The sequence below is a fragment of the Pyxicephalus adspersus genome, chromosome Z, assembly GCF_032062135.1.
Source record: "Pyxicephalus adspersus chromosome Z, UCB_Pads_2.0, whole genome shotgun sequence".
Taxonomy (NCBI): Eukaryota; Metazoa; Chordata; class Amphibia; order Anura; family Pyxicephalidae; genus Pyxicephalus; species Pyxicephalus adspersus.
This window is the reverse complement of record NC_092871.1, coordinates 48,536,568-48,549,862: the sequence shown is the minus strand read 5'-3', so window position 1 is coordinate 48,549,862 and position 13,295 is coordinate 48,536,568. Positions and strand designations below refer to the sequence as shown.

General features: G+C 37.6%; 1 protein-coding gene and 2 long non-coding RNA genes across 6 annotated transcripts in view; 2 read left to right on the top strand and 1 right to left on the bottom strand.

Annotated features, from left to right (window-relative positions):
* The window catches only part of LOC140344613 (uncharacterized), a 137,854-nt gene that overhangs the window by 87,238 nt on the left and 37,321 nt on the right, over positions 1-13,295 (top strand). The gene's annotated exons all lie outside the window — the stretch shown is intronic.
* SEC16A (SEC16 homolog A, endoplasmic reticulum export factor) overlaps positions 3,104-13,295 on the bottom strand; it is a 45,164-nt gene continuing 34,972 nt past the window's right edge. For 3 of the 4 annotated variants that reach the window (XM_072431883.1, XM_072431886.1, XM_072431884.1), the window contains 3 exons: positions 12,809-12,868; positions 10,241-10,318; positions 3,104-7,510 (listed from right to left, as the gene is read on the bottom strand). In XM_072431883.1, coding sequence (XP_072287984.1) covers positions 7,442-7,510; positions 10,241-10,318; positions 12,809-12,868 — 207 coding nt within the window. In that variant the 3' untranslated portion in view covers positions 3,104-7,441. The remainder of the gene's footprint in view (positions 7,511-10,240; positions 10,319-12,808; positions 12,869-13,295) is intronic. The other variant, XM_072431885.1, reaches the window with a different exon arrangement.
* LOC140344612 (uncharacterized) lies at positions 7,508-10,065 on the top strand. The gene is made up of 2 exons (XR_011923610.1): positions 7,508-9,793; positions 9,878-10,065. It is a non-coding gene; the product is annotated as an uncharacterized lncRNA (long non-coding RNA).

Sequence of the window (13,295 nt, the reverse complement as noted above, 5' to 3'; positions counted from 1 at the left end):
GCGCTCTACAGAATGTAGGGGGGAAACATGCTTTACAGAATGTGTGTGGGGGGGTGGAGAACGTGCTCTACAGAATGTGGGGGGAACACAACGTGCTCCACAGAATGTGAGAGGAGGAGAAAGAAGGTGCTCCACGGAATTTGAGGGTGGAACAACAACGCTCTCCACAGTATGTGGGGGGTGGAGAATGCGCTCTACAGAATATGGGTGGGTGGTGGAAGAACACGCTCCCCACAAAATGTGGGGAGGAAAAACGGGCCAGAATGTGAGGGCTGAGAACGCTCTCTACAGAATGTAGGGGGGAAACACGCTTCACAGAATGTGGGGAAGGGGGAACACACTTCACAGAATGGGGGGTTGGGTGGAGAGAATGTGGGGGGGAAACAACGCGATCCAGAGAATGTTGGTGGAGACAACGAGCTCCACAGAATGTGGGGGGCAGACAACACGCTGTAAAAAATGCAGGGAGGGGGAGAATGCGCTCCACAGAACGTAAGGGGGGGAATGCGCTCCACAGAACGTAAGGGGGGGAACACGCTCCACAGAATGTGAGGGGGAGAACACGCTCCACATAATGTGGGGAGGAGAACACGCTCCACAGAATGTTGAAGGGGGGAAGGCGCTCCAGAGAATGTGGGGGGCAGAATGCACCCTACGAAATGTGGAGGGAAGAAAGCGCCACACAAAATGTGGGAGGGCAGAATACGCTGTACAGAATGTGAGGGGGGCAGAACACGTTCAACGGAATGTGGGGGGGAATGCGTAATTGGTTGCCCGACTCAAAATTAACATAGAATCGTTGTTGAAGGTCTCTACCCCTACAGGCTTCGCCGCTAGGTTTCATCAGGAGATGTGTGGAGAACCTCAGATCAACTGTATAATTAACATAAATATGTGGTAGTAACAGTAACCCCATTCTCTTATTCCTACCAATATTTTATTATTTTATTTTATGATATATTGATTGATTTATATATATTTATTCTTCCCTCGTGGCCCATCTAATTTTACTCTCCCTTAATACCAAGGGGTTAAATATTCCTGAAAAGTGGACTGCTCTTCTGTGTGATTTATGCTAACAAAAGGTACATATAGCTTTCTACAAGAAACAAACTTTAAGAAAAGTAAGGTATTCAAACTCACAGACTTGATACTATACCTGGGAATATCATGGATCCACGGATGATGCCAGACCCAGGAGAGTGAATGTTGTACTCTCTAAACACAGCTAGCAATTTAAAGACCAATGGTCAGACAATTAGGATGCTGATGGTAGAATGCTTTTTCTGAAAGGAGTCATTGGTTCTGTTTTTGTTACATATGCAATGGTAATTATGCCCAATTCCAATTTTTGGAGCCAGAACTTCTTTGGAGACACCTATCATGATTCCTAGAGGGAGTTTGTGTTTTAGGAGGAGAAGTCAATGTATTTATAGGCCAGTCTAATGATTTCCAGCCACCAGTATGCCAAGCTTCCATCTCACAAGGTTAGAGTCTTTTATGAGGATTGAGTTTTTTCTGATGAGACATGATGGAAACATCACCCTTTCTGACCACGCACCCATTCACTTTACAGTTGAAGTATATGTATTCCATAGACGAGACAAATTATGACACTTCTATGATAGCCTGCTTCAGAACCATGTGATATTAATGGATCTAACTGCACAGTTAAAACTCTTATTTGAGCAGAATTCTACTGTATATGTACACCCAGCATTCTGGGCGGCTCACAAACCTTTCAAGCAGGGGATCCTAATAAGCCATGGAAGACATTGCAAAAAAAGAGCATGAGGTGTGTATAATATCCCTTTTGCAGGAGTTCAGATTCTAGAGTCCTCCCACAAACAATTAATTTTTCCTGACATTGACTTCGAACTGTTGGAAGCTAGAGAAGCACTGCTAACTGTCTTGATAAGGGTAAAGCTACTTTGACAAAATGCAGATATTCTTTTTTGGGGATTGTAAACAAATGCAGTAGAATTTAAGCTAATGCTGTTTGGTCGTAAAAAGTCGCTTATTTCAAAAGATCTTTTGTGTCTTTTTGTCCTTAACTTCTACGTCGCTTATGTCAAGAGGTCTCTAAATCAAATACAAGCACCTTTTTGTGGTTCATCAATTGTAAACTTCAGAAAATGGTCGTACAGCCTAAATGTACTCCAGGCCCTACCTATTGCCGTTCCCTCATTGGTAATCACACTGCCATGGTGTAATGATGGTGTGCCCCCTTCTCTCTGCTCTCATCCAACTGTTGGATGTTTTTTTTGTTCTCAGGTTTATCAAAGTTTGCAAAAATGTACAGATCATGAGATCTTTTTTGAGCTGGCAGTCTTCATGCTTCTTTGGTTCTGCCTATAGTAAATTTCTCCTCAATTGTCAAGATAATACTACTTGGGTATGTATTCCGGCTCTCTAGAGTCAACTGGGGACCCCTACTGTAGATTTATGGTTCTCTAAATCATATATATCCAGGGTTATTCCCCCATACCGTGGTTTCTATCTTTATACTAGACCTGACCACTGAAATAATGAGGTCCTTGTACTGGAAAGGAATTAGCCTTGTTTTAAATGAGCGGGCTATTTCCTATCCTTATACTGGACCTGCCCACTAAGAAAATGATGAGGTCTGTCTACTGGATGGGAATTAGCATTGTTACATATGAGCAGGCTATTTCCTATCTTACCAGAGCCAACCACCGGAAGGTATCATAAGGTCCTTATACTCGATGGGAATTAGCCTGGTCATATATGAGCAGGCTATTTCCTATCCTCGTACCTGACCTTACCACTAAGGGGCATGAAAGGGTCCTTGTACTAGATGGATAATAGTCTGCTCATATATAAGTGGGCTATTTCCTTTCCAAATACTGGACCTGATCACTAAGGAATGAAGAGGTCCTTGTATTGGATGGGAATTATCCTGGATATATACCAGTGGGCTATTTCATACATCTATACTGGACCTGAACACTAAGGAATAATGAGGTAATGGGAATTACCTTGCATATATACAGTTTGGTCTATACATATTTGGACAGAGACAATTTTTTTATATTTTTGGTTCTGTACATTATCACAATTAATTTTAAATGAAACAACTCCGATGCAGTTGAACCGCAGACTTTCAGCTTTAATTCAGTGGGTTGAACAAAAAGTTTGGATACAAATGTGAGGAACTAAAGCCTTTTGTTTTTAAAACAATCACTTCATTTCAGGGGCTCAAAAGTAAATGGCAGCTTGTAGTCTTGAACTCATGGACATCACCAGATGCTGGGTTTCCTCCTTTTTAATGCTCTGCCAGGCCTTTACTGCAGCGGCTTTCAGTTGCTGTTTGTTTGTGGGCCTTTATGTCCGAAGTTTAGTCTTCAACAAGTGAAATGCATGCTCAATTGGGTTCAGATCAGGTGACTGACTTGGCCATTCAGAGTATGTCTCTGAAAACCTCAGAATTCATTCGGCTGCTTCTGTCCTGTGTCACATCATCGATAAACACTAGTGTCCCAGTGCCACTGGCAGCCATGCACGCCCCAAGCCATCACACTGCCTCTGCCATGTTTTACAAATGATGTGGTATGCTTTGGATCATGAGCTGTTCTAAGTCTTCTCCATACTTTTTTCTTGCCATCATTCTGGTAAAAGTTGATCTTGGTTTCATCTACCCAAAGAATGTTTTTCCAGAACTGTGCTGGCTTTTTTTAGATGTTTTTGAGCAAAGTCCAATCTAGCCTTTCTATTCTTGAGGCTTATGAGTGGCTTGCACCTTGCAGTGTACCCTCTGTATTTACTTTTGTGAAGTCGTCTCTTTATGGTAGACTTGGATATCGATACGCCTACTTCCTGGAGAGTGTTGTTCACTTGGTTGGCTGTTGTGAAGGGGTTTCTCTTCACCATGGAAATGATTCTGCGATCATCCACCACTGTTGTTTTCCATGGACATCCAGGTCTTTTGGCGTTTGCGGAGTTCACCAGTGCTTTGTTTCTTTCTCATGATTTACCAAACTATAGATTTTGCCACTCCTAATATTGTAGCAATTTCTTGGATGGGTTTTTTCTGTTTTTGCAGCTTAAGGATGGCTTGTTTCACCTGCATTGAGAGCTCCTTTGACCACATGTTGTCTGTTCACAGCAAAATCTTCTACATACTAGTACCCCCCTCAAATCAACTCCAAGCCTTTTATCTACTGAATTGATAATGACATAACAAATGAATTGCCCACACCAGCCCATGAAATAGCCTTTGAGTCAAACAACAAAAATCTAATGTGTGTATGTAACCTACGAAGGACTGCACTGACCACTCAGCCATTGATTTTCTAATCGTGTCAGAAGAAAACACTTGCAATCATGTTAAGTGTTCAGGTTGAAAAGTTTGTTCACTTTTTTAAATGCACGGCTTTTTTTTCTGAACACAAGTTCAGAATCCTTTTGAAAGCTTTCATACACAAATGCATTGGTAATACTGCATATTCTACTCCAAATCAAAACATGAAGAAAAATGATCAGATTTGTTTTATTTCTCTACAGAATGTGAAGGGATGTACAAAAAAGGGAATATTAGGTCATTCAAAAAAAAATTGCATTGTCTGCATTCTTCTTTACAAACTCAAACATTCACTGTATAAACAGAAAAAAATGTTTCAAGATTTTGCTTTCCTTTGAATCCCTGAATATATAATTTTATAACCACTGTTTCTGTCAGTGTTGCACATCAGTGTTGCATGGAGTCATCCAACTTCTGGCACCTGTGAACAGGATGTTTGGACTACATTCCGCAATTCTGCATTTCTTGGTTTTGCCTCGGAAACAGAATCTTGTTTGCCTGGAACCAAGGCGTTCTTAATTTATGTGTGTGTTCAGGGTTGCTGTCTTGTTGAGACACCAATTTTAAGGGCATTTTCTCTTCAGCATTAGGCAACATGACCTCTTCAAGTATTTTGATGCAAACTGATCTATGATCCCTGGTATGCAATACTTAGGCCCAGGAGCACAATATGAGAAACATCCCCATATGATGCTTGTGCCACCATACTTCACTGTCTGTGCTGTCATTAAACAGACCCACTGACAGAACAATAAATCAAAAATCAATATTGTGGAACTAAATAATCTATCCTTGTTTTATGAATAGCCCTGAAACTGAGCCATCATATGTGCAGGTCAGTTAGTTCACAGATTCCAGCAGCTCCCTCTACAGCTCCCATACAAGTAGGATGTACTGCTTGGGGTCATGTGGAGGGAGTCTGAAGAGAATCTGATGAATCCAGGTAAAACAGATTATGTTAAACCCAAAAAGAAAGCGTAGCTTGAAATCAGTGTTTGGGAGCCATTTGACAAACTTAACCCCAAAAGAACAATCTTCTATTCATCTGTCCATGAAATGTGCCATTTTTCCTTATGCCAGTCAATGTGTTCTTTTCTTCTATCCATTCCATGTGTAGTTTTCCATTTTCTTCCACGTCTTATAGCCATTGGTTGCCATTTTAAAGCATTTGTAATCATTTTCGCTCAGCAGCCAATAACTTTCTGCAGTTCTTTATATATTTTCAACTCTCCAATCAACTTTTGAATCAAAGTACGCTGTTTTTCTGAACAATGTCTGGAATGGACTATTACCAGCTGCTGCATTTGCTGCCTTCTTTTCATAAATAAGGGTTGTTTTTTTGCAGAATAAATTACCTCACTGAATGAACTGATTTTTTTTCTTCATGTTTTGATTTGGAATAGAATGTGCAGAGTTTCCAATGTATTTGTGTATAGAGAAATAAAAGCCATTATAAGGATTTTGAGCTTTATTCACTTTTTTAAACACACTACTATTATTCTGAACACAATTGTACATATACAATTACTAGTAATGCACATCCAAAATGGTGCTGGAGATGTAATGTCTCCAATCACAACACTAGTGATGATAGTAAAGGCAGACCCTTCGTCACATGACTCACTTTAAGATAAGCCACTAATTGGATCTTATATTTTAATTGGTAAATTTTTTTTTTTTATATTTAATTACCACCAGCATTGAAAATTTAAATGAACTTATCATAATTCTACCCTACTACCTATCTAGCAAAGTTTGCACTGGAATGCTGACTGCCATGACTAGAAATGGGTGAACGTATGGCTGATTTGCCCTAATATGTGTATGGATATTATTGTATAACCACAATTCTGTCATGAACTGTGTGTTAAGACACAGGTTTGAGGTTTTCAGACTAGTGCGAGAAAACACAAAACAAAATAATATATCTGTAAAACACATTTTGCAGTTATTTTAAATAAAAGTATCACCTTACACAATCCCTTTTCAATTCTGTAAATCTAAACATTTGGGCAATTTATTTAAATAATTTTAAAAACATTAAAAGCTTTTTAAGTCTGCTCAGTTACCCAATCATCCCTCCCCACAAGGTCATCTCTTGGAATGCAGCAAAACATGAGAATGCAAGAAAGACACCAACAAGACATAACAGAGCCTAAAGAACAGACAATTTAGATGGCAAATCCACTCTGATGTAAATATATTGGCTGCATACTAACAAATCAAGTCACCCCAGCTTTTTATATTGCTTATATAAATTATTATTTTTGGGTGGATTGGCCCTCAAAGATTTTTCTAAAAAGCCAGCAAATAATTTTTTTCACTTTTCATCTGTTACCAGCTATCTTCTATTTAATAGGAATTAACCAACAGCATGAGAGAAAGCATTCAATTATATTGCACTTAAAAAAAAAAATCACAAATATAGGGGGTGAAAAAATAGGAGAAAATGAAAATTAAAACTTTTGTGTCTGGAAGAGTCTACAAACACAAGAATGTTTTATGAAGTTGTAAACCTTCCAGGAAATTTGAGATTAATCCATTTTACAAAAGACTGGAGAGACTATACAAGTGTCTACATACATACTACAAGATAAAACTTTTACAGGTTAATCAGTCATGGTTTTAACTTAATATATTAACTTTTGGAGAAGGGTATGTCTGAAAAAGAGAGAAAAGTGGTTAGACTCTATATGAACTATGTATATAAAGATCTAACATTTTGTTATAATTTTACATCATACAGCCAACCCAAATCTGTGTACATCCAGCCATTAATTCAATAATATTTGATTTCAGAGAGCTTGTTCCACTTTTAGTGCTGAACACAGTGTCATTTGCTACAAGTCAAATAAGAAGGCCACAAAATGGCAATGTTTGCTTGCTTCATAGTCCAACCTTTTAAGAAAAAGAGGGAAAAATGCATCAAAAAGCTCCAGTCAACACAGACTTAAAACATCCTGCCAAGTGACCCAAAGAAAATTACAGTTAAGACGGAGTAGGTGTTTTGCCATTGCAAATGTAACTTTTACAATCAAGTTGGTGAGTTGGGTTACAAATTCAGTGTCACAGACAGGATATACTGAAATGTTCTGGAAGCCTCAAACATTCTGTCCAAAACTATTTTAGAGCTGGATATTTTCGCTGACCAAGTCTCCCAGGCCGTGCTGCACTCCCTCCTGCAGGTGTCTGTTGTAAAAAAAAAAAAAAAAAAAATCCATCAGCCAGCAGGAAACTGACCAATAAGTATAAACATTGTTTTCATTACAGCCTTTTTTCAGAATAAAACTTTAAATAGGACAACATAATGAATTTAAATAAATCAGTGATGTAGTTATGAGCTATGCTGCCATTTTAATATGCCCTTTAACTGCTAGAAGCCTGGCTGTTCCAACCTTAATGCTTTAGGAGTTGATGGTCTGATACAAGACTATCATTACTTTTTTAGAAGGATGGACATGCTAAGAATAAACAGCTGTTACAAGGTTAAACACCTACACATTAGAATAGTAAATTGGCACATGGTATTTAAAAAAGTTTTCAAATCACAAAAAAAAAACCGAACCACATTTTCATATAGGTTTCATTCTAGCAATGTATGGTAATTAAAATGCCCAAATAAGTTAATGCTGATTAATACATATAAATTATGTAATAGATGATTACTGTGGCATTACGAACATTATCTCATTTTGCACAAACTTAAATAAAACTTATTAATAAACTTTATATGTTACAAATAATGACAGATAAAGGTCTAGGCAATGTAAAACTTTTAAACTGTCCTATTGGCACCATGTTATAAGTTTTTTTCTACCCATTATGTTGTTATAAGTTTTGGCCCCATTATGCTTCACAACTAGTACAACAAATATAATAGACAGCTTATATATTGTATGTTTTCTATGCGTTGCTGTGATCGACCGGGATTCCTTCTTGCAATGCAGGGATTGCTCGTTTACCAATGGATGGTTTCCCCTGGTGTTTCAGGAGGATGGAGAGGCTCCGCAATCGAGTCCTATCCATTCCTTTGATTGAAGGGCAATCCCTGCACTGCTGATGTTACGGGAGGCGCCGTGGAGAGTCTGTGGCACTTTCAGAATAAGCCCGATGTTCCCGTCACATGTGGCGCTGTCAAAATAAAGCCGGCAAGGTGACGGAGAGGTGGTAAGTATCCAGGGCTCCTGTCCTGAAGGCTGAATCTTTTTGCTTTGGAAATCCTTAGTTCCTCCATGTAAGCTCAGAACACCTTTGGGCAAGCTGGCTCGCGTTTCTTTTGAAATGTTTAGTGTATATAATTCATTTTAAATATTTTTAATTCAAAGTATCCATGGCTCCTGTCCTGAAGGCTAAATCTTTTTGCTTTGGAAATCCTTAGTTCCTCCAGGTAATCTCTGAACACTCTTGGGCAAGCTGGCTCGCATTTTCTTTTGAAATGTTAAGTGTATAAGAATTCATTTTAAATATTTTAATTTAAAGTATCCCGGGCTCCTGTTGTGGATAGTGGATGTACTCTTCTTGGGGGATCCCCTGTTTTTCATTTAGGAGAGTGGATATGTTTTATTGTGTAGGCATACATTAGGTAGGTTAACTAACTATATGGCACATTTGTTAGACTATTTTTCACATATAGTGTTTTTGACTTAGTGTTTTCACCAAGGCATGGAAAGAATATATACATAAGAGAGCTGTAAAGCAACAGACAACAATCCTCCTAAAGTGGTACATATTTTTTACAAGTGAGTTTTGAATCTTATTTATTAAGTTATGGGCTATCTAAAAGTAATTCTCGTTTGAATTATTCACTTTATATTTGTTTAGCTGCTAAGATAATTACAACAGGAAATAGGAGGGAGAAGAGGCTTTACCCCTGTAAATAGGGCAAGTGTGTTTACTAAGCTATCTATCTTTTATAATACTGGGTTTCCACAAAATTTAATTATATTTAAACAGCCTTAATGATGGAAAGAAGCACAATCATAGGGAGAGAACTAATCTATTTTTGGAATACATAAATAATTGTTATGGATAGATGATTTTTAGGGGTTATATGTATAATTATTTTGATACAGTATTATACAAAGGCAACTGCCAGGGAGTATAAAGGGGGCGCAGCTAGGGATTAACCTCACGAGTCCCATAAGGAAATGTTTTGGGTGGCCCTGTGAGAAAAATTCAAAAATTAAAATTGATTAATTAGCGAGTTGATTATTAACCGAACACTTCGGGAGTATATGAAGGTCCTCTTAAGACCTATTTATAAAATGAATAGCTAATCTTGAGATTAGAGATTGAAACAATGGATCTAGCCTGATATAAGAAAAGAAAATTGATTTATATATATTTTTCTTTATATTTAAAATCTTGAAGCAAATTTATCTGGAAAGACATCCTCCTTACGGCTCGCCATCCTGCAATCCAACATATTATGAGTAGGAGTTTCTAACTGACCACTAGCACTCAGCATTCAATGTAAGTCCATTTTTGTGATAAGCACTGCTAATGGATTGATGAATATAAAAATGACTATGTATATATCTTACTCCATTGTATTAGGTATTAACGGTTATGCATAGATCTCCTCTTCCTAAGGAAGCGGACATAGATTCTACAAAACACGTTGAAGCTGTGGAAATATCTAATTTGGAGAGGTTTCCACCAGGAGATCCACTGAGTGTTTGGTTTCAGATTTTTGTATTGTATGGTTTTGTCATGTTTATAAATAAAATTTTCTTAATAAAATATATTCTTATATCCTATTTTTTTGATTATATAAGCCTGACCTTAAAAGTCCCTTTAAAATTTGGTTCCCAAGGGAAACTGTATTGTTTTCTCTATTTATGATATAGTGGGATGTGGTCAGAGATGATCTAAATCTCGAAAGGTCTTCATGCTTTATATTCATGAAAATTGACTTACTTGTGCAAAACTTGAAGGATTATAGAAGGGAACCGTCCCGACAGGAGGACCAGATGTGGGGGCTGTGTTGCTGAAGGCCTGCAAAGAGGAAGAAAGTTTAGTACTAAAGAACCTTTTATGATGGATGAAAGGACTTGCAGACAGAGCCGCAGCTACTAAAAGTACTTCTGATCGTGGTGGAGGTGGAGCCACACAGTTAACAAAAGTTCTATTTGTACCTTGTTTATGGGAAAATTCAGTTTTATTAAAATGGTAAACTTCTGTACAGACCATCCTGTAATTTACAATTATTACCAAAAACCTCCAATTTCAACCATCAGGCAAGCTATGATTTTCTAGCTGCCATAAAATCAACTCTTTTTCCTATCACATCGACACCCCTCTGTATGCAAGAATTGTTTTAATCATACCTCTTAGGGAAGCACTCTACACAGCGCTTGAGATCAAACTACAGTAGGCTACTGGAAATACAGTACACTAAACATGTCTAAGTGTACTTGGAGCTTTTGGTAAAGAAGATCCACAAAAACTAAATACTAAAGTATTGCGGGGTGTGGCGGGGTGTGATGTTTCTTATAACACGTGAAATGAGGAGACGGTGGTCATGATCCTGTTAGTCATTTTGCATTGAATTGCAAAGGTTGATATCAGTATCCAAAACAGCAGCATATATGAATCTGCACTAAACTTTTCATGTACTTCATGTGATACGTTTTCAAAATTATATAGCTCTGCTGCCTCCTCCTACTATATGATATGTTGCACTAACAACTTTCTACTAGACTGCTAAACGATATATCATCTTTAGGGAATCAGAAGTTTCTAAATATAGTTTTTTTTTTTTTTTTAATTTTCTTTAAGACAGTAAAAACAAATTATTTAGAAAACTGGAAAGCAGTATGGTTGATTAGAGCTTTGACTCTGTCGGCAAATCACTTCTGCATTTTCATTAAATTGGAGAGAGGGAAGCGAGGAAGGAGACCCGAAACACCATCCAGTATTAAAGGAACTCTCCATGCACAGGGATGTGAAGCACTCAGGTTATTAGCATGCATGGTACAGTGTTAATAAAGTAGCTGTCAATCCAGAGGCGATGACTAGAAAAGCAGTTGATATCGGTTTTAAAACAAACTGCTACTGAACTTTCTACTTAAGTATAGCTAATTTGTTGGTGGCATGTGATAATTTACAAATTTACCACATCAGCTTTAGATAAATGCTACTAAAGGACTGAAGCAGTGAACAAAACTAAAAAGTTATGTTCACACAAATGCAGTAGGGAGGCAGTGTGGTTGCCTGAATGTTTTATATAGCAGACTGTTAAAATTGGTCCTACATTTATTATATCTATTACATAAGATATAATAGCTTGTGTGTACAGTTTAGCTTTTGGTTTCAGTAACTTCAGTCACTCCCAAAACAAGCATGATGTGTAGCAAATTGTGTGCAATTATCAGACAACTTGCATACTCAATTTAGTGTCAAGATTCAGAAAGTATCAGATCAGAACACAAAACAGATAAGGACATCTTACATAAAATTTCACAGTTGGCTTTAACTTTCTTTTCTATCAACCTTCCTTAAAAGACGGTTACATGGTTACACTCAACTTGCTGTCATTAAACAGACCCTGGATTATCTTCTGACAGAACATTATATCAAAAATTCAACATTGTGGAACTGAATCCTTGTTTTGTGGATAGTCCTGAAACTGAGCCAGCAAAAGTGCAGGTCAGTTGGTTCACAGAGCACAGCAACACCTTCTACAGATCTAATACAGGTAGGATGTACTGCTTGGGCTCATGTGGAAGGAGTCTAAATTATTATGCTAAACCCAGAAAGAAAGTAGGCAGCATGGACTTTCAGAGTTCAACGCAATTTTATTATTTCCCGAACTCAATTAGAAGTTTAATTAATGAAGAATCACAATTTTAACCCTTGTTTCTGACTTAATTTAGTCCTTCTGCTTTCTACTATCAAATAAGATCATCTAAATGGAAAGTATAGTAATTTTCATTAGACAGGGGGTGGCTACTGGTGGAGTTTCTGCTGATTAAGTACAGAGGGAGGAAAGGTTAAAACCTCTGTATTTTTCTCAAGATTTCTGACATGCTGCCAGAGTGAAAGGATGTCACAGGGAGATAAAATCATAGCTTCAACATCTGACAGTAACAGACAGCAATAGCACATTTTAGTAAGGTCGGTGGAGTTAAAATCTAATAAAAAATAAAAGTAATAAAGCATAATAAAAAAAAGCATAATAAACTAAATTAGAGGAGCACAGAAGATACTTTTTGGCCAATACAGGAAACAGAATCATTGTAAAATGAACTGTTATTGCAAACATTACAGATAGGCCTAAAACTGTAAGATATAAATGGTCCAATAACACAAAATAGTGTTGACACTAAAGTTGGATACCTACACTTTATAAGGGTTAGCAAGGGTTGCAGGTACAATGCAAGCACGGTTAGTGAAAAAATATATGGAAAAAAGGTGCAAAAATATATAGAAAAAAGTGCATAGGACTGCATTGGAACATAAAATGTGGAGGCCAGCTGCTGGTACCTGATTAAAATGCTGGCTTACTTCTCGAGATAAGGAACTCAGAGAACTAGATCGAGAAAGCTACAAAAATAAAGCAAAAACCACACACAAACAAAAATAAAAAGAAATGATCATGCAGTTTTTTTTGCATCACACATTACATTCTCCAAGGCTTTTTAATCAAACTCAATACTGCAAAAATATGATACACAAGCAAAAAAAAACAATGCATTGCATTATTTTCTTCATTAACACAAAGCTTTTAGCCATCTGACACTTAAGCTGTGACAATATTGCCAGGTGACAGGAGAGAGACTGCTGTTTAATAAATACAGCAACAATATATGGCAATAATATACAGTGTTCTCCCCAGAAATTTTTTTCAGCCAGGTGGTGGGAAGCTGTAGCCGGGTGGTAAAAAAGGGGGTGTGGCAAAACACAGCAAATTTGGTGCTCCCAGTTGTTTATGCCATGGGTATCCAGTAACCTCTTATTGTTTCAGTGTTCT